Here is a 26,832-nt window from a genome sequence, read left to right as displayed (position 1 = left end):
TGCAAGTTGAAAGTCAAACCCTTTCAGTAAGGGAAGCAGGCAATGTCTTCATTAAAGCCTCTCTAAGAATCAGAACTCAACATTTGCTATAGAGTGGGCTGTGGTCTTTTTCTAAAAGTGGAGTAAATATCCCCAAAGGAATTTTTTAGTCACGGTCTGCCAACTTGCCTCTCTTCCAGACTGGAATGCAGCCCTTTGTTCTGTAAATGTATTTGAATACTGCTTTTTGCTTTTGACAAGTGCTTTTATGCATTAAAGAAGTCACTGTTACTTTTTTCAGTGGTGACTGAGGGATGTACCAAGATTGCCCTTAGAAAGCCTCCTTAACCTCTGCCCTCCACACTCTTCCCTTCTGTTCTTAATCAGATTCTAATTTTTATTATCTACTGTAAAACTCTCAATTCTAGGAATGGTGACTAGTGTCCCTAACTAGTTTTTTAAAGGTTTAAGATTATACTAACCACCTTTTCTACCAATCTTGATGCTTATATACCAGGAAAAAGGGCTCGGATGCTTCTGGAAATGGAACATCACAATCTGAAAAGTGATCATCACACACAATGTATTAAATACATCACAATGACGTATTTAAACTTTTTTTGTTAAAAACAACAAAAAGGCTATACTGAACCTGTAAAAAGTAAGACTTGTAACTTGCTTAAGTCAACTGCATTTGCAAAGGGGTAAGGCCATGGAGTTTACATTCAGTGAGCTGGTTCATCTTATTCTTCCAGGTATCAGATTAACCCAGTAACACAGAGGTAACTTTTCACCCAAATAAACATTATCTAAAACTAGAAGATACTTACACTGTGCTTACAGGTGTAGCTCAATCAAGAAAAAGGCCACTCAACCTTCCCTCATGTTGACTACATAACATTAATATTTTAATACAGTTCAATTCTTTTCTAAGATACTCACTACTTGACAGAGATGTGACATTGTTTGAAAATTAGTCTCAATTTCTCTGTAATTATTTCATTTTCAAACCAAGTATCTACAAATGCTGTAGTTATTCTGTGAATACCATCAGTGCAGACCTCCCTGGGGATGAGGAAAGGAAGAGCATCGTTATTTCAGTACTCTAGGGAGCCTTTGCACAAACTGTAGTGTCTGAATCTTCTGGACAACAGAGAGGCTCCTGCTCAGTTCTCCTTTAAAGAGCCAACAACAGCACAACATGGGTTTCCATATAAATAGACCTATTCCAAAAGCTCAGCCCTTAAAGAACTTTGTGTGCCTTTGGCTGTAAGTCTGGGGACCATTCATGTCTGTTAAGGTATCTCCAGAGTTTCAGCTGTTCAGTCAGAAGGTTGTAGGCATCTAAAAGTTGTAAACCACTTAGAATAACCTTAAAATCAGGTATGAAGCATTCACTCACAACTTCCCTGAAATTAACTAAATGCCTAAATGTGTATTCAGATTTTCCATAGCAAAAATATTTCCGTATTGAATTTGTGTATAATATTGTCATTACTCTAAACGGTGTGGGAAGACAGATGACATGAAATCTACACCAAAGGTAGTTGAAAAGTCCATTCATAAAACTTTTATTCCACTTACATCAACTTAATACACATGTTCTGAACAGTTATGCTTGGATTGTTCATGAAAATTTTATAAGACATTAAACAAAGCTAGCCATCATCTCAAGTTATTTCCCTGTTAACTATTTTTACAGCACATGCATGTTAGGCAAGTATCAAAAAAAAAAAATCACAAAAGCAAAAAACCTAAAAAAGTTAAATACATGGGTTTTTGTTTTACTGCTGTGCTCGATATACAGTGTCATTATGAATATCAAGCAATTCATTTTTACTGCATCTTTACTTGTACATTTGTTCTTAGGTTGCTTAAACCATTTAAATACAAATAAAATGTGTAGCAAAAATAATGAAAGCAACAGCAGGTAACTTTACAAATAATGGAATGTGAACCGTTTCTCTGTCCTTCTCTAGAGAAAGCTGACTGGGTTATCAAACTGTCTTAAGGAACACTTCAGCTGCAATCAAAGATGTACACTTGATTGGAATATTCCACAGATGTCACATGTTCACTTAACATGCAATATCTATGGGACATCAGTTTATTCACAGCCATTGTGTGCTCCAGCTTGAATATTCATGCTAACTACACCTGTGGCTGCAACATTGATTATCCCTTTTTTCCATCATGACAGACCAATATGCAAGCAGTCATCTTTGCCTGACATAGAAAGCTGTTTTAACACTGGCCTTGTGGGAAGCCACAATGTACCAAAAGTACTATGCCAAACATGTAAAACTTGTATAAAAATTTCACAACCCTATATTGGCCACCTCAGATGAAAACATTCCCCAAATGTTAACTGGCTCTATTCCCCTAATATTAAACAAAACCACATGGGAAATATAGAAATCCAAATAGAAGTAACATAAACCTGTCAAATCGTAAACAAAAACTATTTGTGGGACAGCATGGATGACAAATGGTCTACTGTTTAAATTTCAGAATGAGGCAGACGGAAGTTGGAAGGCTGGTTAATTCTCCCCTCCTTCTCCTGCTTCGGCTTCATCTCCTTGGGTATCCGATGTCCACAACTGTTTGGGGAAAAAAACCAGAGTAAAATAAGATATTAACACTTATGACTAAAAATTAATAAGGAATTGTTAGAATGAAGGCCTACGTCTTAAGTAAGTTCTCAGAGGTCCTATTAAGCACTGTGGAAAAAGAAAAAGCACACACTAACATGAATGTGTTTCTTGGCTATTACAAAATGGAAATCCAATCCTAGGTGACACAACCCTATGCTGTACTTAATGAGCAAGTTCATGAACAGTCAAAATCATAGTCTCACACCCACAAGGCTCACTAAAATACAACTACAAGCAGGCAAGAATCAGACCTACAGAACAGATAAAACGCGAATCAGGAAGTAATGTAACTGGTTTCCCCCCAAGCAAGTTTTACACATCTTTCTGAAGGAAGAGCTTTGGTAAAGGTGTCCCTCCATGCCCAGTGCTACAGTGATTGTTACCTTTTCTTCAGAACAGGCATCTGAAGGTTTTTTCTGCTTTTTAAACAAAAAACACTTCACCAAAATCTCTATCCCTTCGCTCTGTTCAGTTAGTTGTGCTCCCCTTGAGTGACTTTCAGAACACTGAGCTTCCAAACTTGGTGGGTAGGGTGAGGAGGGAAAAAAAAAATCAGGCTAAGCATGCAGTATGCAAAAAATGTTATTTTCAGCTCCATAAAATCACACTAAGGAGCCATATATCAAGATTAAGTACCAAGTAAGGAAACTAAGCATCAGTTCCAGAGCAACATCCAGGGCAAAGAAATTATTTTGTGAAGCAAGTATCTAGCCATGCTGGCTGCTTCCAAACTAAGCCATGCTGGCTGCTTCCAAACTATTACCAGTCCAGTATGATTTGTAATCTCTCACTTTATGGAGTTATAGCATCATTAACTGAATCATTCATTCTCTACAGCATAAGGTGGTAAGACATAAAACCAACTAATTCTCTCTCCACCTACAGTGCTATGCCACTAAGGTCTCACAAGACGCTTTCTTTTAAAAAAATCCACGATCAGAAGCATTTTATCTTTTCCAGGAGTAGAAGGCAATAGAGAAACCCGCACAAGATCAGTAGTCTTGTTCTTGCTCTGAACATGCACTCAATCTTCCTTGCTGAAGCCTTAAGCAACAAGTTCTTCTACTGGAGACAACAGCACACCAGTAGTCTGGTTCTAGACCTGCACTACATTCTATACTACATTAGTCCCAATTTCAGTGCTATTCTTGTAAGGAACAGCTAGTAAGAGCAGTTTTATCAGCATTTTATCAGAAGCTTCTATCCTAAATCCTCACCTCTAGAAAACAGAATCACACAGAGTCATTTAGGATGGAAAAGACCTCCAAGATCATTGAGTCCAACCACTAACACTGCCAAGTCCACCATTAAACCATGTCCCCAGGTGCCACATCTACATGACATTCAAATACCTCCAGGGATGGTAACTCGACCATGGCCCAGAGCAGCCTGTTCCAATGCCTGACAACCCTTTTGGTGAAGAAAATTTTCCTTATGTCCAATCTAAACATACACATACCTTTATTCATAAAAAAACAAGGGCCTGACTGCTATGAAAGATGGATTACCAATTTTACCAATTGAAAGCACAGTTTAACAAATCTGCTAGGAAAAAAAAACAACCTCTTCGGAGGAAGGGATGCCTTTTATTTAATTAAAAAAATGCCCCAAACAATTTTGTAGCAGAGCAAAGAAATTATCTAGTAATTCCAGTAAAACAGATTTTCATGTGATACGTTAAACAGCCCTTTGAACACTTCTCTGCCTTCAGTCCCCACTGAGAATGAACCTAGACTCTTCTTCAGCCACACAAGACTCAAGGAAAAACAGAATCAACAATTGAAGAAAGCACTCCTGCACTGAACTGATCAACATGCTGAATCACTGTCAAAAGCCCACCTACCTCACAGACTGCAAGACTTGCGTAACTACAAAACCAGACCTTTTTTACATTTATGAAATTCATTGCAATCTTTGTCAGTCAGACACATAATTAAAAGTTATTTTCTACCTCAAAAGTTGTGGAAACACATGGAACCAGTACACTCATACAGATCACGATAAGCATTTAAGGCAAGACACGTAATTCATTCAAGAATATAGAATCTTGCATCTCTTTACAGCTTTCTCCCTTATAATGGAAAGCTCACATAAACTATCAGACCTACTACCGTAACTCACACGCTATGGGAGCTCAGTCCAACTTTTGCTCTTGTGTGAAACAATTTGCTTTCCAACTGCTACAACAAGCTTTACATTATTTTTACTGGGAAGCCAGCAATTAAAGTCAGCCTCTATTCTCTGTTTCAATACTACTCATTCAGAGGACAGCTCTTGAGCAATCCCACTCAAGGGGACAGTACACACAGACATTGAGAGCGATGCCAACCCTGTATCTGTCTCCAACATAGAGGTTGAGAAATCACTTCCATTTGTTTTGTAAGCAACAACTGGAATAATCACAAGTAGTTTTTGCAGCAGTGTTAGGTTGGCACTCCAGTGGAAAAGGATCCAAGAAACAGGGAAATTAAATGTTAGACACAAAAGCAGAAAACATGGCAACTTCAATTTTAAGCAACAGTACAATTTCTAGTTATGGTAAAAGCAGTGTCACTATTTTGTAAAGTTATCTCTGATGTAAAGATATCTCTGATGTCAGCTGCACAGTGTTAATAAGGGGCTGCACGTGGCCACAAGAGGTGCTTATTTTTTCAGTTCTTGCTTGCAGCTCTTCCCCCCACGGACTGTGGAGTGAACAATGCCAATAATTTCATGATTGCATGTTTGCTTACACTTAGTTTCATTTGCTTTAGATATTTATCTTTGCCAGTCTTAAAGTTCTAAGTATGTTAAAAAATCCTGCACACAGGATGAAGATTTTGATTACTGACAACTACAGACAGCTGTGAGTCCAAGGGGAAAAAAGGACTTAAGACAGTTGTTTTACAACTGCCATGGAAAAAGCCTGCTAGCATCACTTTCCATTTCATCTCTACCAAAATTAAAACCAAACAAAAAAAGCTCAAACAACAGGTTCTTAAATGGACTTGTTAGCTTTGTTTGCAGTTTTCAGGTAGGATCTACTCCTTCCACATGCAATCACATAGAAAAAGCTGTATGAAATTTGACATAAGTTTTGAAGAGGCAAATGCAACTGCATTCTCAAATGCTGTTTAACATAGTTAGTAGGTTTGCTAGTCACAGTCCAGATTGTATCACTTAAACATGCTAGATTCCTTAAATAAAATAACCTGAAAAATGTAGTCAATTTACTATCTGTCAGAAAACCATTTTAGCAGGTAGACAAAAATCCCAAAAAGCTAAGCAGGAGAGAGACTTAGCTCAGAATCATGACATACTGTACACTCATTTGTGAGTGATAAGACACAGCTCCAGAGCCGTGAACAAAAAGGACAACTCTGAGTGCCACTAAGACCAATCCCACCATCAATATGCAAACTTTGATGATACTCACTGTCAAGTTGTCTCTCAGTAACTGCATTATTAGCGTGCTGTCTTTGTATGACTCTTCACTTAATGTATCAAGTTCAGCAATTGCTTCGTCAAAAGCCTAGTGTTATAAAAACAAACAACTCCATTAGCCATGCGACAAAAGGGTTATGTAAATACTTTATATGCAATTTCCCCCTCTTAGACCTACCGTTTTTGCAAGGGAACAGGCCTTCTCCGGGGAATTGAGAATCTCATAATAAAACACGGAGAAGTTCAGAGCCAGACCTAATCTGATAGGATGTGTTGGTTGCATCTCCTTTTTACTGATTTCAAAAGCTTCTTGATATGCCTGTTGTGATTGCTCCACTATCCCTTTGGGGAAAAAACAAACACACACAAAAACCACAACAAGTAAGTAATTCACATACTGTATCCAGACATACAATCAGGACTGTGTTCATGCTTGCATGAACAAAGTGTATTAAGACTGAACGCCTGTTAACGAGCATTTTACCTAACAAGTTGCTATTTTATGAAGATTCTACTAAATTACATTTTCAAATTATTAAAAAAAGGGAAGCTGTCATTGACCAATTCACAGGTTTGAGTCTTTCCCTTACACCCTGGGACTACTTATATTTAGGAATGTTTGCAGCAGTTTTGTAGCACTTAAGCAAGATAAAACCCACCACCTACGTGAAAATGTACAAACCCAAAGTTTTAACTACACACAGGTTTGACACAGTACCACAATTTCAATGTGTTTAAACACTGCCATGCATTAGATCCAAATTTTAGTCATGGGAAACACTGGTGACCTTTGCTTATCATGCTGAACCCTTTCAGTAAGCCATCTATGAGCTTCCATTCAAACTGTTTGGCAAAGATAGTGTGGCATACGTCAACCCAAATTAAATACATATTTAAAAGCTTCCAACATAGTTCTATTTCCAGTGCAGATACAGAGAGCATTTTCACCTCACTTAGAAGTTCTAGTACTCTGAAAGGAATAGAACTTTGAAGGGAGAAAAATTAACAATTTGGCTCCCTTTTTTTTAGAGATTAATCTTTTGTTACTCTTAATTGGTTCAGTTGTACAAGTTATAAACACTTGGCAAAAAACAGCAACTACAATATGTACCCTAAGATTGAAGAACTCAACAGTTTCCATTCTCACTGAAGGCACGTGAACTTAGGAGCAAGCTCTGCCTGCACAAGTCAGAGATCAGGGCCCAACACAGCCTACAAGCTGGACTGTGCCCTTGATAGCTGCAGGGGCAAGGGAAGGGCTGGATGCTGAGCACAAAGGGACAGTTGTTCCTGTGTGCTCACCATTGTTAACAGTATGTGAGAAAAAGGTGGGCAGGAAGTCATTCAATTCAGATGCAAAAGGACTCCAATCCTAACATTTCTGGATCAAACCAGCATCATCTCTGCAAGAGTGCCAGTCACATGTATGCAAAAATAAACAAACTTTAGGCTAAGGACTCAAATACACATCAGTATTAAAGTCAGCAGTACTCAAACTCTGAGCACAACTGAATACCAATACTCAGGATGTCTATGCAATCTTTATTTGTTTGCCTTTACATATTCACAAAAATTACAGCATCATACTGTTCTCTTCCATATGAAGAGTGAGGACATTCACAATTATTCAACACTTGGTCCTCTCTACACTCATCACTAATAATGCAGTGCTGCAGACCAGCTGCTGTAGTACCTTGAAGGTGACCAGCAGTTAGTGTGTTACAGCTGAGAACAAACAGGTCTACTGCAAGTTAAATTCATAAATAGTGAGAAATGTTTAACTCTTCTCATAAGGGTAAAGCCTTAGAAAATGGTGCTGTTTAAGAAAGGCAAACAAGGCAGCATGAAAAACAAGTAACTTCAGGGAATGAAGCCGAGTTTTATTTTTCAGTAATTTCTGGCATATCTTCAAAACAAAAAGCGCATTTTTTCTCCTTATTTGAGAAAATAGCTACCTTTTGAGCAATGATTCGTGTAACTTAGTGCAAAATTTGATGTATTCGGTTCATTTTTAAATCAGTCACACAGTATAAAGAAGTTTTTAACCTTGAATTCTTTAGGAAGTGCAGCTCCAAAGTTCAAGGCTAAAACAGGCTGAGGTACCTGCTTGACATCCCCATCTGCTAGACTGCCAGAAGAAAACCCCAGTAGATAAAATAAATGATGTGGTTTATAAGGATAAAATTCCAACTCCTAGAGTTGGGAGCTTTATATTGTTGCTGTATTTACTGCAAAAGCTGAAAGAATACTGTTCAATTCAACAGCCACTATTTCATAAACAATACTTATCAACTGCTCTTCTTCAAGGTCACAGACAGCATACAAGAAAAGCCTGTAAGATGGAACACTGAGGCTGAGAGGGATAAATAAAAAAATGGAAACCCATTAAAAAGTGCTCAGCCAGGAGATTAGGTTAAATAAAAACAAAATTCAAAACCACATTAAACAAGGATTTTCACAGTCTAATTTTAGAGCCTGTAACTTGATCCTCAACAGAAACAGAAACTTTGGGACTCAAAAAATTGTATCTGCTGTGCATGTGAATAGAGTGCACCGAAATTACTAAAAGGAAAACAGTAACTCTGTAGCAGATCTAAAGTAGTGGTAACCCATGAAATTCTGTAGTCACCCGGACTGGGTCAGTTTGCACACAGTAGCACAACAAGTCAAATGGAGCTCTACATACTACGTATCAGTATCTTTATGCAACACTATTATTCAGCACTCTGGGGAAACTGGGCTTCACCACGGGATGCGGATATAACACATGTAGCACTAAAGCACACACATCTATCCCCTTGAAATTATTCCACATCTGTTTCCCCTCCACGCCCAGCTCAATCCAGTCTCTGACGTTGTGCAGACATCTTTCTGTGTCATACTGGGAGAGTTTATGAGCTTGGGAGCAGTGCAAGGCCACAGGGGCACCACATGTCCAACAGTTCCACCAGGAGCTGAGCAGATGGGGCACATGGCCAGAATGGAACAGCAACAGCTGCACAGCTCGATGGCTCTCCAAAAACCCTGAGGGTCCCAAGTCTGCAAATTCAGACTGTCCACACTCTCCCAAGCATCCTGGATTTCTGCAGACTGAGGGCAGACCCAACGGAGTCTGTGAGATACCAGGCTGGGCTCTGTGCTGGAGTGTGCTGCTCTTCAGGGCACACTGCCACCAGTCCCAAACTGGCTCCAGGAAACAGCCTGGCACTGTTGGCAGCAGGCTCTATCTATGTATTGTTCTGAACTGAAGGTATGGAGTCAGCATGCTGTTAGGGCATCTCCAGCTACAGCAGTTAAGCCACTCAAAATGTTAAGTGCCTTATATTAACTTTTCTAACTAAACTTAGGTGAAGGCAACTTACCTGCCATTATAGCATGCTGCTTACATGAAAATACAAGAAACTTGAGGAAATGGAAGACTTTTGGATATCAAACTACCATGATTACAGAAGAAATTTTCCTAATAGTAAGATTAGTTTTATTAATAATTTTCTCCTACAGGTTGTTTCTAGTCTCTTTGATCACTGAACCTATGCAGACTTTTTTAATTCTGTAGAAATGCCGGAAAAATGGCACAGATAAGTCTTCAAAAAGCTACAAGATTACAAAGAGGTAAAAACCCCCAATACTCAGCCAGAGAGAAGCAGTATAAACCTGTACTTTAGTGACAAACAAGATGTCCACATGCGTTAAGTTGGAGTCAATACCAAGATTTTGTGACTAAACACCCGTTCCCTGCTTTGAACAGCAGGTAGATGAAAATCTTTTTAATCTTTCATTTGAAAGCTAGTAACTTAAGATTTTTCTTCAGAAAACATGAAGCCTATTACTAAAGAGATTTACATCCAAATCAGAATTATTCTAATTTTAGAGATGTGTCACTGCCCTGCCATATGCAATCTAATTAGACAATATTTATCCACAATATGACATACAATACCTTTCTTGTCATCTCCAGCAGCAACCTCAGCCAAGTAACGGTAGTAGTCTCCTTTCATTTTCAAATAGAAAACTTTACTTTCTGCTTGCGAAGCATTAGGGATCAAGAACTTTTCCAACAGAGACTAAAAGAGAAACAAAGAACACAGTGTTTTGAACATACATACTTTTACAGCATGCTGAACAAACAATTCAATTATATTTCAATCTATTTCAAAGTCAAGACTACTTTACTTTTTGCTTATTTTCTTCACACCCTACATAACATATTCAGCTAGAGAATGTGTTCTGGATCCCAATTCTAGATATAAAAACGAATGCTGCAGGCTGTGACTTGATGGGGAGAAGGCCGCTGTGTCAATTTAGCAGAGGAGTCTTGTATGACCAAAGGAAGGGTTTTTATAAGCCATTATACAGAACCCTGACAAAAACAAGGTAGTCAAAAGACTCTAGGTAGAGAGTGTAACATGGAAGAAAGTCTGCATCCACAAAAGACAATACAAGGATCAGAAGTATCAGCTGCCAAATCAGAGACCTGAGTATCTTACATACACAGGCAATAAATAAGCCTCCTCAGCCCAGTTCCCATTAACTGGAATGCTGTACTGGCATCACCAGCAAAAAACGGCAAGGTGAACCCGTTATTCTTGAATTTCCAGACAGCTGACAATCTGACATTCAGCTCTGTAGCACCTCTACTTGACTTTATGTGCTGTCCTAACAGGTATCTCCTCCATCTTCCAAAGCAAAGGTAGCTCTCTGGAGTCACTCCACCAAATCCTCCCTGTGGGCTGACAGTTAAGACCAGGTTTTTCTAGATTATTCTAACTGCTTATTAACACAGCAAGTTTCTAGATGAGGCAGTCATGTAATTTAGCAGGAGTGCTATTATGATGAAAAGAAAAAAAAAAGAAAGAATATCACTAGCTCCAACACATTTAGTCAAATTAAGATACAAACTGGTCAAACTTTGTGATATTGAGTGCTTGAAGTCAGAAAGAAAAGTAATTATTTGAAAATCAAAAATAGGTACAGAAGCACTCCTAAATAGTCAGAATTAAATCAGAAGCTGTTACATTTACTTTGCTAAGGCTATGCAGAAAGTAATTTTTTTAAAGAGGTTTTAGTAGGACTTTTTGGGCATCTTCTTTTTCCTATAAATTAGATGACTGATGTTTCAGTTTTGCTTCACTTTTTTTAGCTCATATTTCCAGTGATGCCACAGAAAGGGACAAACTAATTCAGCTTCAACTGGAATGATGGCTGCTTTACGGTACTTTCCTCTCAATAGCACCCAGCAAGTTAAATGAACATCTTAGAAGACATACTCCTGGGATAGGCACACCCTGGATATGACAGACTACCACTATTCCACTGTGACACAGGCACATGTGGTACCTGCTCTGCTTAACAGGCCAACTATTAAGCTACAGAAAGCTACAGAAAACTGTAACTCACAGAAAGAGCAAGAAGATTAAGTTTGGTCTTCATTTTTGTTGCTTTTTTTCCCCTCCATAAAAGCACTAATTTATTATATAAATAATGCTACAATAAAATAAAAACCTATAAGTCTACATTCTTTACTGGCTTCAACATAGTGGATTTATTCAATCATCTTTAATATTAGACATTTGCAGTACTGTGGGTGTTGGTATATAACTTCATTTTATAACCAGAGACACTGAAAAATACTGCATGTCCTTGCTTCTCACCCAAATGACAGCAGAGACAATCCTTTGGCAACAGAAGGAACACAACACAAGCAAGCCATCAGAAGTATTTTTATGGAGCCACTCAAACGGGTTGCCGTGCTACCTCATGCCAAAGGCACCCTTCTGGAGGTTGTGCCACTATGCCAGGAGGAGGGTTCAGAGCCACCTCTGCCCCCGTGAGGCTGGGACACAGCAGAAGGACAGAAGGAACATGGGTCACACGCCTCAGCTCTCTGAAACTACTTACACACTCTGTCCTCACCATTAGAGAACTTCAAGGTTTGCAGCTATGATATTTTCATGAGTGTCAAGGAACTCCAACGTCACTGACAACTGAAGGTTACCAGCTACTGAGAAGAAGGCTCCTTATTAGTTTTTCTCTGTCAGACTGCAATTAAACCAGGTGTGTCAGTCTGCACCTACCCTTCTGGCACCATAGGGAGTTGCCCTCCTTTTGTACCCTCCATTAATTGGTCAGACCAAAATATTTTCAGTGATTCTAGAAACAGAAGTTAATCATCACCTTTATTGAAGGTCATTTGATTAAAAAGTACAGCTCTACTCGCTCCCACAGCAGCAACCAAACTCCAGACTTAAATTTCATTTAGGTCACAAATGAGGTGAAGTTGCACCAGTAGACAGAGAAGAGGAAAGACCAAATTGTCTTCCTAATCAGACAGATACTAGCAGGGCAACAGCAGCTTGAACACTGTAAATCTTGTACTGAAAAAAGTCCTAAAGCCATGTCAAATTTCAAAGACTGATGAACTGAGAAAATCCCTTTGAACAGCTATTCATCAAATATAACCGACTATTTGAGCTCCAACTCAAACTGCGCTGGTAGCTTGCTCATATCTGGATGAAAGAGTCTATTCTATACAAGTAATACGTAGGATTGGTAGGCCACATATCTTTGGAAGAATTTTATTTATGCCAAATACTTCATAAACAGCAACAATAAAACCTGAAAGCAGATGAACATTTAAAAGCTAGCACATGAAATTACTGAAATGAGAGCTCTACCTATCATTTATCTAGTATTATATATTCAGTTTCTCCTATTTGAATTAGTCCATTTATTTCAGGATATATTTTCTTTTACTGGCATAAGTAAACACAGACCACTTGTTTAAAGTTAACCTGAAGATTCAGGGTACAGTGATTTATCCTAGAGAGTGGCTGTGAAAGTGCAACCTGCATGGAGGTGGTGTGGCTACAGAAAACCAGACAGATAAGACCAATGAAACTACTAACCTTTTAGAGTTCAATTACAGAAGATAGCATAACCAAAGGTATAACCAATCTAACACTTTTTTATCTGCCAACACATCAGCTTATGGGCAATACTGTTTATCATGTGGGTTTTTTAATAGCTTTAACTGCAAAGCTTCTCTGGAGGATACAATTGTTTTCACAAGGAGGAATATCTTGGTATTTAAGTTCTATTGATAGGTTGTTTGTCCAAACCTTCCTTCTCCCTCCTTGACCCGTTGATATGACAGTGTTTATGGCAGTATTGTGATCACCCCACAGGACACTGAAGTGCTCACATCTACTCCAAGACCTGACCAGTAAGTGATCTGTAATTACTACGGTGATCTCCAGCACTGCAATGCATGCAACACCCTAACAACTGTGGTCCATACAGCACATGCATATTATAGCTACATGGTATGTAGTTAAGCCCTAATACTCGTTCATGACATTCCTGCTATCATGCAAAATTCTCATCCAATTTTTATATATACTAATACAACTCTGCAGGTAGTTAATTACAGTGCCCTGATCAGCATCTGGTAGAAACAGTTTTTTAAACAAAACTAAACCACCACTCCCAGCCCCTGAGCCCCCCCAGCTACACAAAAGCAGTTGTCAGAGCTTTTAATTTGACAGCAAGAATCTAACTGCTGTGAAACAAACCATACTATTGTAGTCAACTAGGCAGATACAGCAGCATCTTAGTGCATTTTTCAGCCAAAATCTGTAACAGCTTGTACAAGTGCTTCTAGCACCTCTTGTAAGTCTTTTCAGAAAGACTTACTGGAAAATTATTACTGTTTAAAAAGAAAAAAAAAGAAAAAAGGATGTACTAAACCTGAATATCAACCCTTACAAATATTCTGGCTGTTCAAAGATCAGGCTTCAACACTTCACATCTGCAATTGTGGTCAGGACTAATTTAACAACGTTCTGGTACTCTGAACTGACAAACAAACACATTTGAAGTCAGGAGATGTCGGCTATGCTCACACATAACATTGACAAGAAATCTCACCCATGTGGTATGTTCCCTCACCCCCAGCAAGTATGTACTAGATAGAAGTCTGTGTCTCCAAAGGCACAACAGAAGCTGCCTGCACACAATTTCTATTATTCTACCAGAGAACTTCAATCCTGGTTATTTTAAATACTGAAGTGGAGATTCACTTTCTTCATTCTTACACACATTCTACTGACAGAACAGGACACAGTCAACGTGAAGCACAACATGTTTTGAGCCTGTTTTGATGAAAGTCTCTATGTACTTGTACCTGTGGTTTTGCAAGATAAAGTCTGAAAGGTAAGAGTTATCAGACTTAGTGAGGAGTGTGAAGGAGGCCTATCAAGTAGTAACAGAAAAACCCAACACCCAACCCTCTCCTAGAAGCCTGTCTGCTTCTCACTGCAAGTGGACAGCTTGTCAAATTTTGGTGAGGACTTCAGCTGAAGACAGAAAGCCAACGCAAAGACTTGAACAGTCCTTTCCTGACACCTCAAGCCTAAACTACCCTCTTTCAAAAGCATTCGCATGTTTGGCAAATGACTTGTGTGGGGCAGAAATTTACTCCAAAATTCATCATAAGAGCATTAAAATAAGTGCCTCAGTTTTGCCTTATTGCTTCTAGTTCTGTGCTTATTTCCCTTTATTAAAGGCTTGGTTTCAGTACATGTTATTGCCTAGAAACTTTAGTTAATTACTAATGCACTTGAGGATTGCATCAACAGCTCAAGTTTCTATATTTCCCTCCTGACAAACATGAACAAAAGAATAGTCACCAGACTCTAGGAAAAGTGGCAGTAAATGAGCGGGTAATACACCATTAAAGTACTGAGAACAAGAAACTTAGTTTTTAAATACAAAAAAATTAATTCTTAAGATACCTAATTGAGTAAAAACTCTTGAACTATTGGAGAAACAAAGATATTGCTCTTGCTCAAAAGAGTCAAGCTTCAGAATGGCAAAAATCCAAAAGAATACACTGATAAGCATTGGATAATTTAAACAGTATGAGTTTCTTAGAGATGACAAGGCAGGCCTTTTGTTTTCATGCAGTATCGAAAGACACCTGACATAGTAATGACATTATTTCTAGTTTTGAGAATAAATTGCACTTCAACTTACTTGTCATCCATCCATGGTATACAACATAGGGATGAAAACGAAATGGAAGAACTCTTGGTTTTTAAATTCATGAAAGACATCAAAGAAACAGTGTATCTTTTTTTAAAGCTCACTCTGAAATCAATTTCACACTTAATGAAAACAGCCTAATATTTTCATGATGGGAACAGCATGCCACTGTCTTTCTCCAAAATATTTTAAGAACACAAGAAGAATCATACTGGCTGAGAGGATTCTTCTGTCTGCTAACCTACCTGCAACATGTCCAAAAGAGGATGTCACTACAAAAATACATTAACAAAGCAAGAAAGTATCATGTTTCCCTTAGCCTCAATTAATGCCCAGGACTTCTGGAGCCAGATGTGATTTCTCTGAATGTAGTTAACCTTTAACAGCCTTCTTGTCCACATTCCACACATTGTTCAACCTCCCACTACATCAACATAACCTTAATGCCCATAATACACTGGAGAAGAAGCTGCAGATACCTGACTAACCGCCACATGAGAGAATCTTTCTTTTGCCTTAAATCTACTTCTCAGCTTCCTTAAAAAAAAAAAGTTAAGCTTATAAAAGCACTGGTACTCAAGTCTGCATTTCTTTTAGAAGACTATCAGATAACTTCACATTATTTGAAGACTTTCAGTACCACTTCCAAACAGGAATCAAAAGCCTCTGTTTCACTTTCACAGTATCCAGGTAGCTATTTACCTTGTTCTCCACAACAGAAGAAGGTGAGCAGGGGATTAGGAAAAGAAAAATAAGTAATATGTGATGGACACGAAGAAAAGGGACATTGAGCTGAAGAACTGTGTTAGAACAAGCAATAAAATTACATTCTATTGAATCTTAAGATTCAGCTTTCCAGATGCATAAAGATACACTTACCATCTGCAACCCAGAGTACCCACCTCCTCTTGTGTGCAAGGGCAACAACCCTTCCTTTGTGAGATGAAACACAAAACTACCAGACTACCATTACAAAGTTGACTTGCTGTTTTATGACTACCTGTGAAGCTGTGCATGTGTATTTGAAAGAATTACAGGTATAAAGCATCAGGTGTACTGAGGTAGACATTCAAATTACTGACTTGGATCAGTGTTTTCAGGTACATACTTTGTGGGAAGAGCTACATGTACCTGGTTACAATGGAACCCACTAACCAACCGGCACAGTAACTGCAGCATGCTTCATTAAGCTACACTTTTACAGACTTCTGTTTTGATGACAAAGTTATTTAGGCAGGCCATCTGTGTCAGACAAGTTCAAGACACCTATTATTCCCATAAAAAGCTAGTGAGTGATTTTCCATGCATGTGTTTTTTGCCTTGGCACAGTTAGGAAAGTTACTCAGGCTATAAAACACATGCAATTAGCTGCACTGCACAGAGTGGCACACTCACTGCTAAGGGTTTAACCAAACCATTTGTGGCCAGTAATTTTATTTACACACTCTATCTGAATTGTTGGAGGGAAGTGACAAAATTTGTATTTTTAAGAGGAATATTTTTAGACAATCCTTTCCCAAACCCTGTTTTGAGACAAGCTTACTATGCTGTTCCTGATTATAGTTCCACCCAGAGCTTGGGATAAGGGCTCTGCAACTGCTACCTTGTGGGTGACCTCCAACCCCCTTGGGGGAAAACCAAAAGGACTGTTGTCAGCCTTCTACTCCAGCCAAATGCAAAGCCTCGTGTTAGAAGTTAGCTACAGAAGTCTCTCTACTCATTTGCTTACTAGAACAGGAATACAAGAAAATCTGTCAATATTAGCAGCTGCTGAGGCAGGGGAGATCTCATTGGTAAAACATCTGCTGAAGAAGGAAACAAGGCTGCTGCCTGTTTTCAGTACCAGTTCATTCTTCCAAACGAATTAACTGCCCACAGAAACAGCAGCAGAAGTTTGAGAAAGGTGACAAGGCTGGCTGGAAGAAATGAGGCAAGAAGGATGAGCCTCAGCAGGGGAGGTATTCAGAATTTGGGACAAAGAACCTTCAGGGGGCAGGGAGGAATTTGACAGTAGCATTTTTGCAACAGTGGGAGATGTGACATCCATGGGGACAGGGGATTGGTAAGAGCAGAAAAGAGATACACTTGATTAGCAGTTTTTCTGTAGTCAATCTGGTGAAGATCAGAAAGGAAAAAAATAGAGGAAATTAGGTCTAACTAATAAGAGGAAAACTGAAAAAAGGACTAATGGACAAAAGGGAATCCTGCATAACAGAAAGAATGCCAAGAAATTTTAGCTTATATATAAAAATACCACTAAAACAATGTAAATGTGTTTCTTTAGAAAAGAGAACAAAAGCAGTGTCACATATGGGCAGGCGGAAGAACACATGGAAGTAGGACACACTGAGAAATCATCTTCATGCTGACACATATGCTGGGGGATAGATACAATTCAGTAAGAAGTTGGTGTATGCACAAAAATGTCTATAGGGCAGATGGAGGGAAGATAGGGCATGGACACACCACTGGTGTGCAAAAAAAAGAAGAGGACAGCAATTGAGGCAATGAGGAGCAGTATCTCAGTTTACACTTTTACAGCCATACATACAGCACTCCTTGCAGATCTGCCTTCCCCAACTACCATGTCCTTTATTAGCTTGTTCCTTCTACCACTTTGCTTTCCAACTGGTATTTATGGCAAGGGAGGCAAATGTGCTTAATATCAGGATATACTCTTTGAGATTCTTCAAAAGACTTTTCAAGTGTTTCATACCAATCATTACAGGTTTTTACCGAAGTATGCTTAACAAACATGACAGTGAAGGAACCAAATTCTGAAGCACAGGCAAAAATACCTCTCCAGTTTAGTAATCAGCTCTGAGGAATCCCATACAAAAGGCAGTAGCCAATAGGACACTTAATAGAAGAATATTAGGATTAAAGTCTTTAATTTGTGGAGGCATTGCTATAAACAATGTCTGCTGAGGATCCAAGTCAATATGCAATTTTTACCTGTGCCTTTTTTCATTCATTTAACTGTTTCTTGAATATTGTGGACTTACAACAAAATAGAATGGTGCCAGATGCATTGATTGTTATTCTTTTCAGAACATCCTCCGAGAAACTTGAGATAATACAAAATGGAAACCAACTGAGTTAGATGAGAATTCCTGCTTGGGAGGTAGGTCTAAGCAACAGCTACTGTGGCTGTACTCCGAACCAGAACACATTCTAGCTGTCTGAAGACTCTATAGTTTCGGTCTCTGAAGAAATACTAATAAAACTACACGTAAATACGGTGTAACACTTTTATTTCTGCTAAGAAATAGAAGCAGGAACCATTTATCTTTAGCACCTTGCACTATGAGCAGATTTAAAACCTCCTGAAGCTAAACATGTATCTGTTAGGGATTCGTTATAGCACACAATGTTAATAAAAGCATTTTATTAGGAAAAATGCCATTTTAGCAATTTAAACCTATTCTGCACTAGGAGAAACCAATCAGTTAAGAGATCAGATTACCTTTGTTAAATCTTTTGTAACCTGAATAATCACAAAGGGTAATATGCAGGAAAAAACCCAACCACAACAAAAAGCAACCCACAACTGTTCTCTTCCTCATGAGCTGCATTACAGAATCACAGAATCAATGAGATTGGAAAAGACCTCTGAGATCATAGAGTCCAACTTACAAACCATAGAGTCCAACCCACTATATCTGACAAAAAAATTTAAGAATTTACTGTTCATCTCAGTAGCAACATGACTTATTATTACTTCTCATTTGAAGAGACACTGCCAATCTTCTGTCAGATTTCAAGAAAAATTAGTAACTACATAAAACCTGACATTCATTAAAAAAAAACAACTCCAAATTTAAGAAATAATCACAATCTTAATTATCTTCAATCAATTCTAATAGCACAAGCTTTCTCAAACTATTTCAAAATGGCAGTCAACCACTGCCTGAACAGACAACCAGCTTCAGAGCCGAGAGCAGCTGTCTCTGCTCCCAGGAAAGAACAAGTAAAGTGTTTGAGAACCTGTTTCAGAAACATGAACTTCTGCCATGTGCTCAGTAACAAGACAGAAGTTTCCAGATAAAACCAGAGATAGTGTGGCACACTGTACATCTGTTTGTGCAGATGTACAGAGATAATGCACTAACTCTGCTCATATCCTAAATTTTATATTTCTACCACTCGTGGCTTCCATAGGCACCAGTAGAAGCTGATATGTTAACAATGCAGTGTTTCTGCTCTTAACTGTCTAGTAACCAACCAGTGAAACAAATACACTTATCAGTTCACAAAATGACAATGACGTTCTTCCTTCAACAGTACAGAAGGAGGAATAGTATCTGTCATCGGTGACTAAAATGATCAACTGATTTTATTTTGCTTTTTAGAAGTGCCTATCAGCAGTAGGTACATAAAGTACTTGAACAATGAAGGCTGCTGTCAAATAAAGCAAGTCGTCACTTCAGTGCTTCTGAAGTGTAAGCATTATGTATTTTTTTATTGTAAATCAAAGCCAATAATTAAACATTAATGCCAAATAAAATTAATACAGTAGGTTAGTGGTTATAAAAGATTTTTTTCTATTTCCAATAAATGCAAGAGGATGTAGATATATGTATATTTGTGTATACACATGTGTCAGCCCAGCTAATGTACGTATCAGAGGTAACTGTATTTATGCAGAGCACCTTAGCTGGTTTTATGATAAAAAGGCGCAGTAAACACAGGTAGCGACACTATGGATGACCTTCTTGCTAAGATTAAATAAAAAAAAATACAAGTCATCTCATATTTCAACTGATCATGAATGATATTTTAATTACCAAGATTCAACATTTTTTCAGCAGTCTAACGGTCTAAAAAACGTAAAGGAAATTGCTCTAGCTTAGGCAGTGCTTTCACTGCAGGAAAGAAAAAAACCCAAAACCAACAACCCAAACCAAACTAAAAACCCAACAGTCAAAAAAAACCCCTGAAGGGTGTAGCTACAACTAGGGAAGTGATTAAAGGATTAACAAAGTGAAATCATGAGGCTGATGCAAATTGCCTCAGCCTCCTACCTTCAATATATGTGAGCAATTATACCAACCAAACTCTAACTGAAAAAGCCAGACTTGGGAGAGTTAATCAAAAGCTTAAAGGATTAATTTTTTTCTTTTAACAATAAATATGACCAAATATTACGACAGGCTGCCCAGAGAGGCTGTGGAATATCCATACTTGAAGGTATTAAAAATTTGACTGACAAGGCCTTGAGCAAAGTGATCAAACTGGAGCTGTTCTGAGCAGAGTCAAACTTAATGACCTCCCTTTCAACCTAAATTATTTTGGGCACCTAACTCTTAGATTTCAAAAAAATAACCACCCTTCTTCTGTGATTGACATTTTGCGAATAGAAATTTATACAAATGCCTCCTCTTCTTTTCTGAAAAAAGGACACAGATCTCAAAGAGAGAAACAAAGTGCAGTCAAAAATAAAAAATTAAGCAAGCCTGAAAGAGTCACAGAACTGAAGGTAGCAATTTTCAGTCAGAACACTGAATTTTCTGTTAGTATCAGATACTGTCATAGCAAGAAGGTTGTATGGTATGGTCAGTCACTCAAGCTCATAAACAAGCTATTCACCTGCCCATCAGCACCATTCTACAGATTAGTTCTTTAACCATGAGGATCTTAAGAAAACAATTCACACATGTGCATGTCAAAATGCTTATGACTTCCTATAGGAGAAAACTAGATTTTCTAACCCAGTCATTAAGAATTATTAGACAGGTTTTATACATGCTAACATAGTAACTTATTAAGTGCTTGCAGCAACTCGAAAGAAGTCCCACAGTAATTCGAGAATGATGGCAATAGGCATTAATTCTGTGGTATGTTCTTTAAAAAGCCATTTAGATGCATTCTGAACGGAATTACACTCCCTTCCCCCAGTGAATTGCAGCCCCATGGCAGGTTACTAAACCTTCTCCTACTCCCCCCTCGACAACAGGCATAAGAAAGAAATGCAAACCTCAAATCACTGATCTGAGATATAACTGCAACTTCTCACAATTACCACTTCTAACAAGTGAAACATCCATAAAAAGCACAAAGAAATCTCAAGAGTATCAGCACACAAGGAATACCATTTTATGCTTCTAAGCATGAAATTCAGAAGAAATAATACAGTGAAGAAAGTAATAATTTCATCTTATTGGAGGGTCCTGAACAACACCATTAATCTGCAGCTTTTCTGGCAGGGAGGGAGTGGGGAAGAGGTGCTGAGCAGCACCTGCATGCAACAGTAACTCCATAACTGAAGGGCGGCCAAGGTTTCAGGAACCTAAATAACTAAAAAGGTAAAGAAACAGGGAAAGAGAGTGCTTGGGCACTGCTGGTGAAGAAATTCACTCAGAGTATGACTGTGGTGGAACCTAGGGGAGGAAGTGACCTCACCCAAAGACTGGGCGTGGGGTAAGAACAAGGGAACTGCCACATACCATGCACTTGGACATGCAGGGACTGCTGAGGTGTGTGCCAGCCGAGGGAAGAGAGTGCAACTGTCCAGAATTACATTCCTACTAAAGTGAAGATAGCCAGTCATGTTTTCCATTATTCTAACATGCAAGCAATATCGGGTGTTAGCTATTTAAAGACCTTTCCATACATTCTTCTCTGTATTTCAGAACCCTCATTAGCTTAAAAATTCATCTTACTACAGATTTAATTTGAATCAACTTCAGTTCCAGGTCAGTTTTCTACTAACAGCAAAAAGCATTTTGAAGAAAATCCACACCTGTTATACTAATGATGATTTTTATTATGGAAATGACAAATAAAATATGATTATAGATCCTTATACTGGTACTTTAGACAGACCCTCCCTTCTAATATAGAAACTGAAACAGGATGTAAAGCACACACTTAGCTAACATGAGAAAAAGTACTTAATTAAAGCTTTATTTCCTCTATCAATTAGAAACTTCTGAAGCTGGAAAATTTTTATAATACTCAAGTACTTTTAAGATGCTCAAGTATGGCAATGTACTTCCTTACACACACTATATCACTCCTGAAGAATTTGAAAATTAAGTCTTTCTTGCTACAGTGTGAGGACCTTGTACTATGTACAACGTTGCAATTATTTGCAGTTTGCCAGCACCACCAGACCAACTCCAGACTGGAGCTGTTATATTATATCTTAATATACTTCTACATGTATCTGACAGAAATGGTACTGGAACACAAGATTTTAGGTGTCTCTTCTTTGTACAGCAGCACTCTGAGGCTGCAGCAAACAAGAGGACAAGTTCAGCACTTTGTAGAGCTGTAGAGGTGTTCCACAGCAGATTCAAGAGATGGAAGATTTAGGAAGTGGCAAGGATGCAGATACTGTCTTTTCCTGTTGCAAAGTCAGTGTAAAGGAGAAAAATAAATGGTCAGGCCTGACCCACGTAATCACTAAAACTTTTATCATTGGGCCCAATAGTGATGAAGCAAGAACAGTTAAGTCCATCATTAACTGCTCTTATTCACTCTGGAAATTAGTAGAAGAGCTGGAAACAGAACCCAGGCAGAGCTGAGTATACTCAGCATCTATGGGATTAGAGGAGCTATTTCTTCCAATACACTAGTGATTTGATTCCAACAAATCACAGAGGGAAAAGAATGAGAAGCTGCAGAGGAGCCAGCTTTGGCCACACTTCTAGTCACAAACACATTCTCTTAATTGGTTTCCTCCCTTCAACACTGAAGTTAGAGCTCCAGTCACACTCAGCTATGAGGTAACACCCCAGAGTGTTAAATATTACTTAAGAGCCTAGCAGACAACTGAAGACACAACAACAGCTCCAACAGATTCACAGCCTCAATAAAAGATACTAAAGTTGACAAGATGCTTTTGTACTCTAATTGATAAGGCTAAAAGCTCTGAAAGTTTAACACTTCAGGTCTTATTAATTAATGGCATACTTCACACCAATCAAGATTTGGTAAGCCTTGTTTTTCACTTCTCTAAACAGTTACAGACTAGATTACCCTGCACAAGACTTACAGAAATTTTCTAAAACAAATTAAAAAAAAAACCAAACCCAAACCCTAGTTCAACATTTGCAGGTAGCATTGTGTTCATAATAAACAACAAAATGTTACCAGAGTTCTTTTTTCTCTGTTAAAGCAAAGTGGATGTTAAATAAAGCAATATGGTCAGTCATGTTTCTAGGTAAGAATGTATGTAAACAAGATACTAAAAGAAAGAAAATGAGAACATGTTTTTAAATATAAATCTGATTTTTCAATGTAGTTGGCATCATCTCAGGTAGCACATGCTATTTGAAAGCATTTTTAAATCCTCTCCTTTGAATACAAAAGTTTTAATTTTTTTTTCTTTTCACATTTAAGTCTAAAAAAGTAGTTTTACTACTGCTAATCACTGCCTAAGACATTGTTTCTTCTAGACAGTAATTGTTCCTTATCCTATTAAAAAAATTGGACGGGCAACATTAAAGATCAGTCAGTCATCAGCTTCCTAAAAATAGTAACATGTCCAAGAACAATAACTTCTTTGAATAATGTATGTATCTCTCAATAACATAAAGAGAAATTCAAGTCCATTTTGAGATTCAGAAGATTTAACAAGATTCCCCACCCATATGCCTTCTCTCCCAGATGCTCTAGTTGCTGTGGCAAACTCAAAAGCTGGGTTTTTGGTTTAGTTTTTGAATTAAGCAAGCACAACAAAGCTAGTTTCACCTCAATCTGGTTTCCATTATAAGATGGAGTTAATTGTAAACACTAAGTTCTTATAAAGTTTTTTTAAGACCATAGACTTAATTAAAATGATTTCTTAAACCCAAACGTAGCTTACAAAAGAACTTCAGGTAACTCTAAACTGAAAGCATCCACCCCCCAGGACTTTTGCATTAATAAAATAATTAAAGAAATAACAAACAATTAGAATGCCAGATTTGGATCCTTATTTCCTTGCCTTGAATAGATGAGCCACCACTTTAAACACAAGAACCAGTAAATCAGTTCTTTCCCATGAGTAAGTTTGGCATTTCTATTTTCATAGTGGAAGTTTAAGAATTATCCTTAGACAAGGTAACAAAACATACAAAATCCAGTGTGTTACAATAACCATAGCAACCAGCCTAAAGTGGAAGCCAAGACTCAGTTATCCATGCTGATTCTTCCACACTCTGGGAGAACCAATGTCCTAGAAACTATCACTGTCCATGCCATTTAGTTATCTCACGCATCAAGCAAAATTTATGCTACTCATTGATCTTAATTTTCATTTGACATCAGATCTTCAAGCACACTACTTGGCTATTTAACACTTCCCTCGTATCACATGTCATTCTGTCACCTCCAGGTACGTGATCCCTTGTCACACATGGGCTGACACACCAGCAGGGTCCACAGTCCAGCGGACAACTCTATTGCTGACAGTAACCTCTACCTCATGAGTGGTCGCAGGACTGAACAGCTGCTCACTGAGCACTCACTGAAGCATCACAGGCATGTGCAGTTAGAAAAACCCGACAATCTGGAATAAGCATTTGGAAGAGGTTTGGATTTCATAAACCAGTCTCCCAATGAAAATACAGGGTTGCTTTCTAGGTACATGCCCATTTTAACATAACTACAAGCCACAGAAAATGTCTAACTTGAACACCCTTTTAGTTTGCTACTAAAAAATAAGTTTAAGAGGGTATCACAGCATTTCTACTGCCTCTTCCTGCAGACAATTTTCTGCATGGCTGAGTCATAACTAACATTACATCATCTTACCCAGGGAGGGGCACAATTTCCGTAGAGTAAAAACTACCTCTTACAACTAGAGCAGCATATTAAAGTAGCAGAGATCAAAGTGACCTAGGATACAAATACTGCATTGAGGGGGAAGGTGGAGGAGAAAACCCCAAAATAAACCTATATCCAGTTCAATCTCAGCGAAATATATTGACTTTTCATAACTATTACTTTCCATACAATAATGTTTCAACACGTCTCCAAATTCATTAGCATTCATAACTATAACTTGTATATAAATAATCAGTACATTTAGAGGGAAAGACAAGTCCAACTTTTTTTAAACCCTGTCCTTCAGAAATAGCATAGGAGACCACAGCTTTACTGACAGAGCAGAAATAGTCCCAGAGGGCCCAGCACCGTGTACTCTGCAACTCTAAGTAAAAATGGATCAACAGTTTCATTATTTCTCACCAGCACATCATTGCAGATGTCTCTTAGCTCAGTCTCAATTTTCTCTCTGTATTCTCGAGCCATCTGCTGTTTTTTCTCAGCGCCTTCCGTCTTTTGTTCAATACTTGAGACGACTCTCCAAGATGACCTACGAGCTCCTACAACATTTTTATAGGCAACAGAGAGAAGATTCCTCTCTTCGTTGGACAACTCAGCTCCTTGCTCAGTCACAGACTTCATGCAACTTGCCATGTCATCATATCTTTCAGCCTGCTCAGCCAGTTTGGCTTTCTGCACCAGCTCATTTTTATCCATGGTGATATTTCTGAAGAGGAAAAATAGTGAGGCATTATTCAGACATTGATCAAGCACAAAAGTATTTTAACTTCATATGCAGAGTAGTTCGGAACTGTAAGAGGTACAACTGAAATCCAGAACACAAGGCATACAAGCAGCACTCAATGCTCAAACACGTGGATATATGGATTGAAGAGTTAAATGTCACTGCTTTGTCCTGAAAAACCATTAACTTCTAAAAGTATGGTATTTTAATGAACACAAGCAAAAACATCCAAAGGTGATCTGAAAGCAAATCATTCCCATCTTATGCACACAAAATAATCCTAATTATTTGCTAATCCTAATTATATCACTCTCTCATAAGACTACATTCCAACTGCAGTATCAACTGCTTTAAATTATCAATAAAACAAAATTGACACAGAAAATATCCAATAGTAAGCTTTTCACAGGAGAACACCAAATCAAGGCTGGACAAACAGTACCAGGCAACATTCTAAGCCTTAACAGATTCATACAGTTACAGGCACAAAGACGTGATACAGAGATCTGCAAACCAAATCCCATGCTGCATGTTCAAAAGTCAGAATGCACCACATATCTAAATTTCAAGGTGTACACCCTTCCATGATGTTAACTCCCTTTCCCAAAATGGGAATCCCCATTATAGGATGTTCCGTGCCAGGTACTGCTGCTCTGTCTGAGAGACTGTGCTTTTAGAGACAAAAAAAATTTTACTATTTAAAAATATTACTTCAACATTAGTATTTCAGACAGCACAATGTGGCTGAGATGCTTCATAACCTGCATCTTACCACCACTTAAAAAACCAAAAATCAAACTGTTGAACAGAGGTATTGGGAAATTTCTCTTGGTACAGCAGGAAAAATATACTCCTCTCTCACCCCCCATCCTTCTGTGTATCCTGACTTAAATCATTTTGAGGAACTGGCAATATCCTTTAGGATACACCATCCTTTAAAGTTTGACATGATTATTAAAACATGAACCAATTTCGGTCATGAATGCTTAACTTATTTCTATATGTTGCACACCCCCCAACCCTGCACCTTCATCTTTAACCATTAACATTTTTGCCATTTCACGTGACGTTACCAGAAACAATAGCAAGTCTATCCCGTCTTTGGAAATAAATGAAGCACAATTTAGCATTCCAGGTGACTTCAAGTTTTAGTAGATCCCGCTCCCGACACGGGGGCACAAACCCGGGATTCGATTGCAAGCGCGCGTCGAGAACTTGCTGGCACCGCGCACGGCG

The 26,832-nt window shown here is 38.3% G+C and overlaps 1 protein-coding gene across 1 annotated transcript; it reads right to left on the bottom strand.

The window, feature by feature from the left end:
• Positions 1-1,523: 1,523 nt before the first annotated feature.
• On the bottom strand, positions 1,524-26,793 carry YWHAZ (tyrosine 3-monooxygenase/tryptophan 5-monooxygenase activation protein zeta). The gene is made up of 6 exons (XM_008924030.3): positions 26,670-26,793; positions 25,275-25,578; positions 9,997-10,120; positions 6,235-6,398; positions 6,049-6,144; positions 1,524-2,579 (listed from the first exon to the last, which is right to left on the bottom strand). Exons 2-6 carry the CDS (start codon positions 25,566-25,568, stop codon positions 2,520-2,522), a joined length of 738 nt encoding a protein of 245 aa, XP_008922278.1. The 5' UTR covers positions 25,569-25,578; positions 26,670-26,793; the 3' UTR covers positions 1,524-2,519.
• Positions 26,794-26,832: the final 39 nt, after the last annotated feature.

Source organism: Manacus vitellinus, unplaced genomic scaffold, assembly GCF_001715985.3.
Source record: "Manacus vitellinus isolate BGI_N305 unplaced genomic scaffold, ASM171598v3 scaffold_1_pilon, whole genome shotgun sequence".
NCBI lineage: Eukaryota > Metazoa > Chordata > Aves > Passeriformes > Pipridae > Manacus > Manacus vitellinus.
This window is presented reverse-complemented; position numbering and strand designations above follow the sequence as displayed.

Bases quoted from the DNA above. Each gene is read 5' to 3' on its own strand.
- YWHAZ (XM_008924030.3), bottom strand. From the start codon at position 25,568: ATGGATAAAAATGAGCTGGTGCAGAAAGCCAAACTGGCTGAGCAGGCT. The intron at 10,121-25,274 runs GTGAGAAATAAT...TTTCTCTTTTAG, and splicing joins ACATCTGCAATGATGTGCTG to TCTCTGTTGGAAAAGTTCTT. The intron at 6,145-6,234 runs GTAGGTCTAAGA...TTATAACACTAG, and splicing joins CCTGTTCCCTTGCAAAAACG to GCTTTTGACGAAGCAATTGC.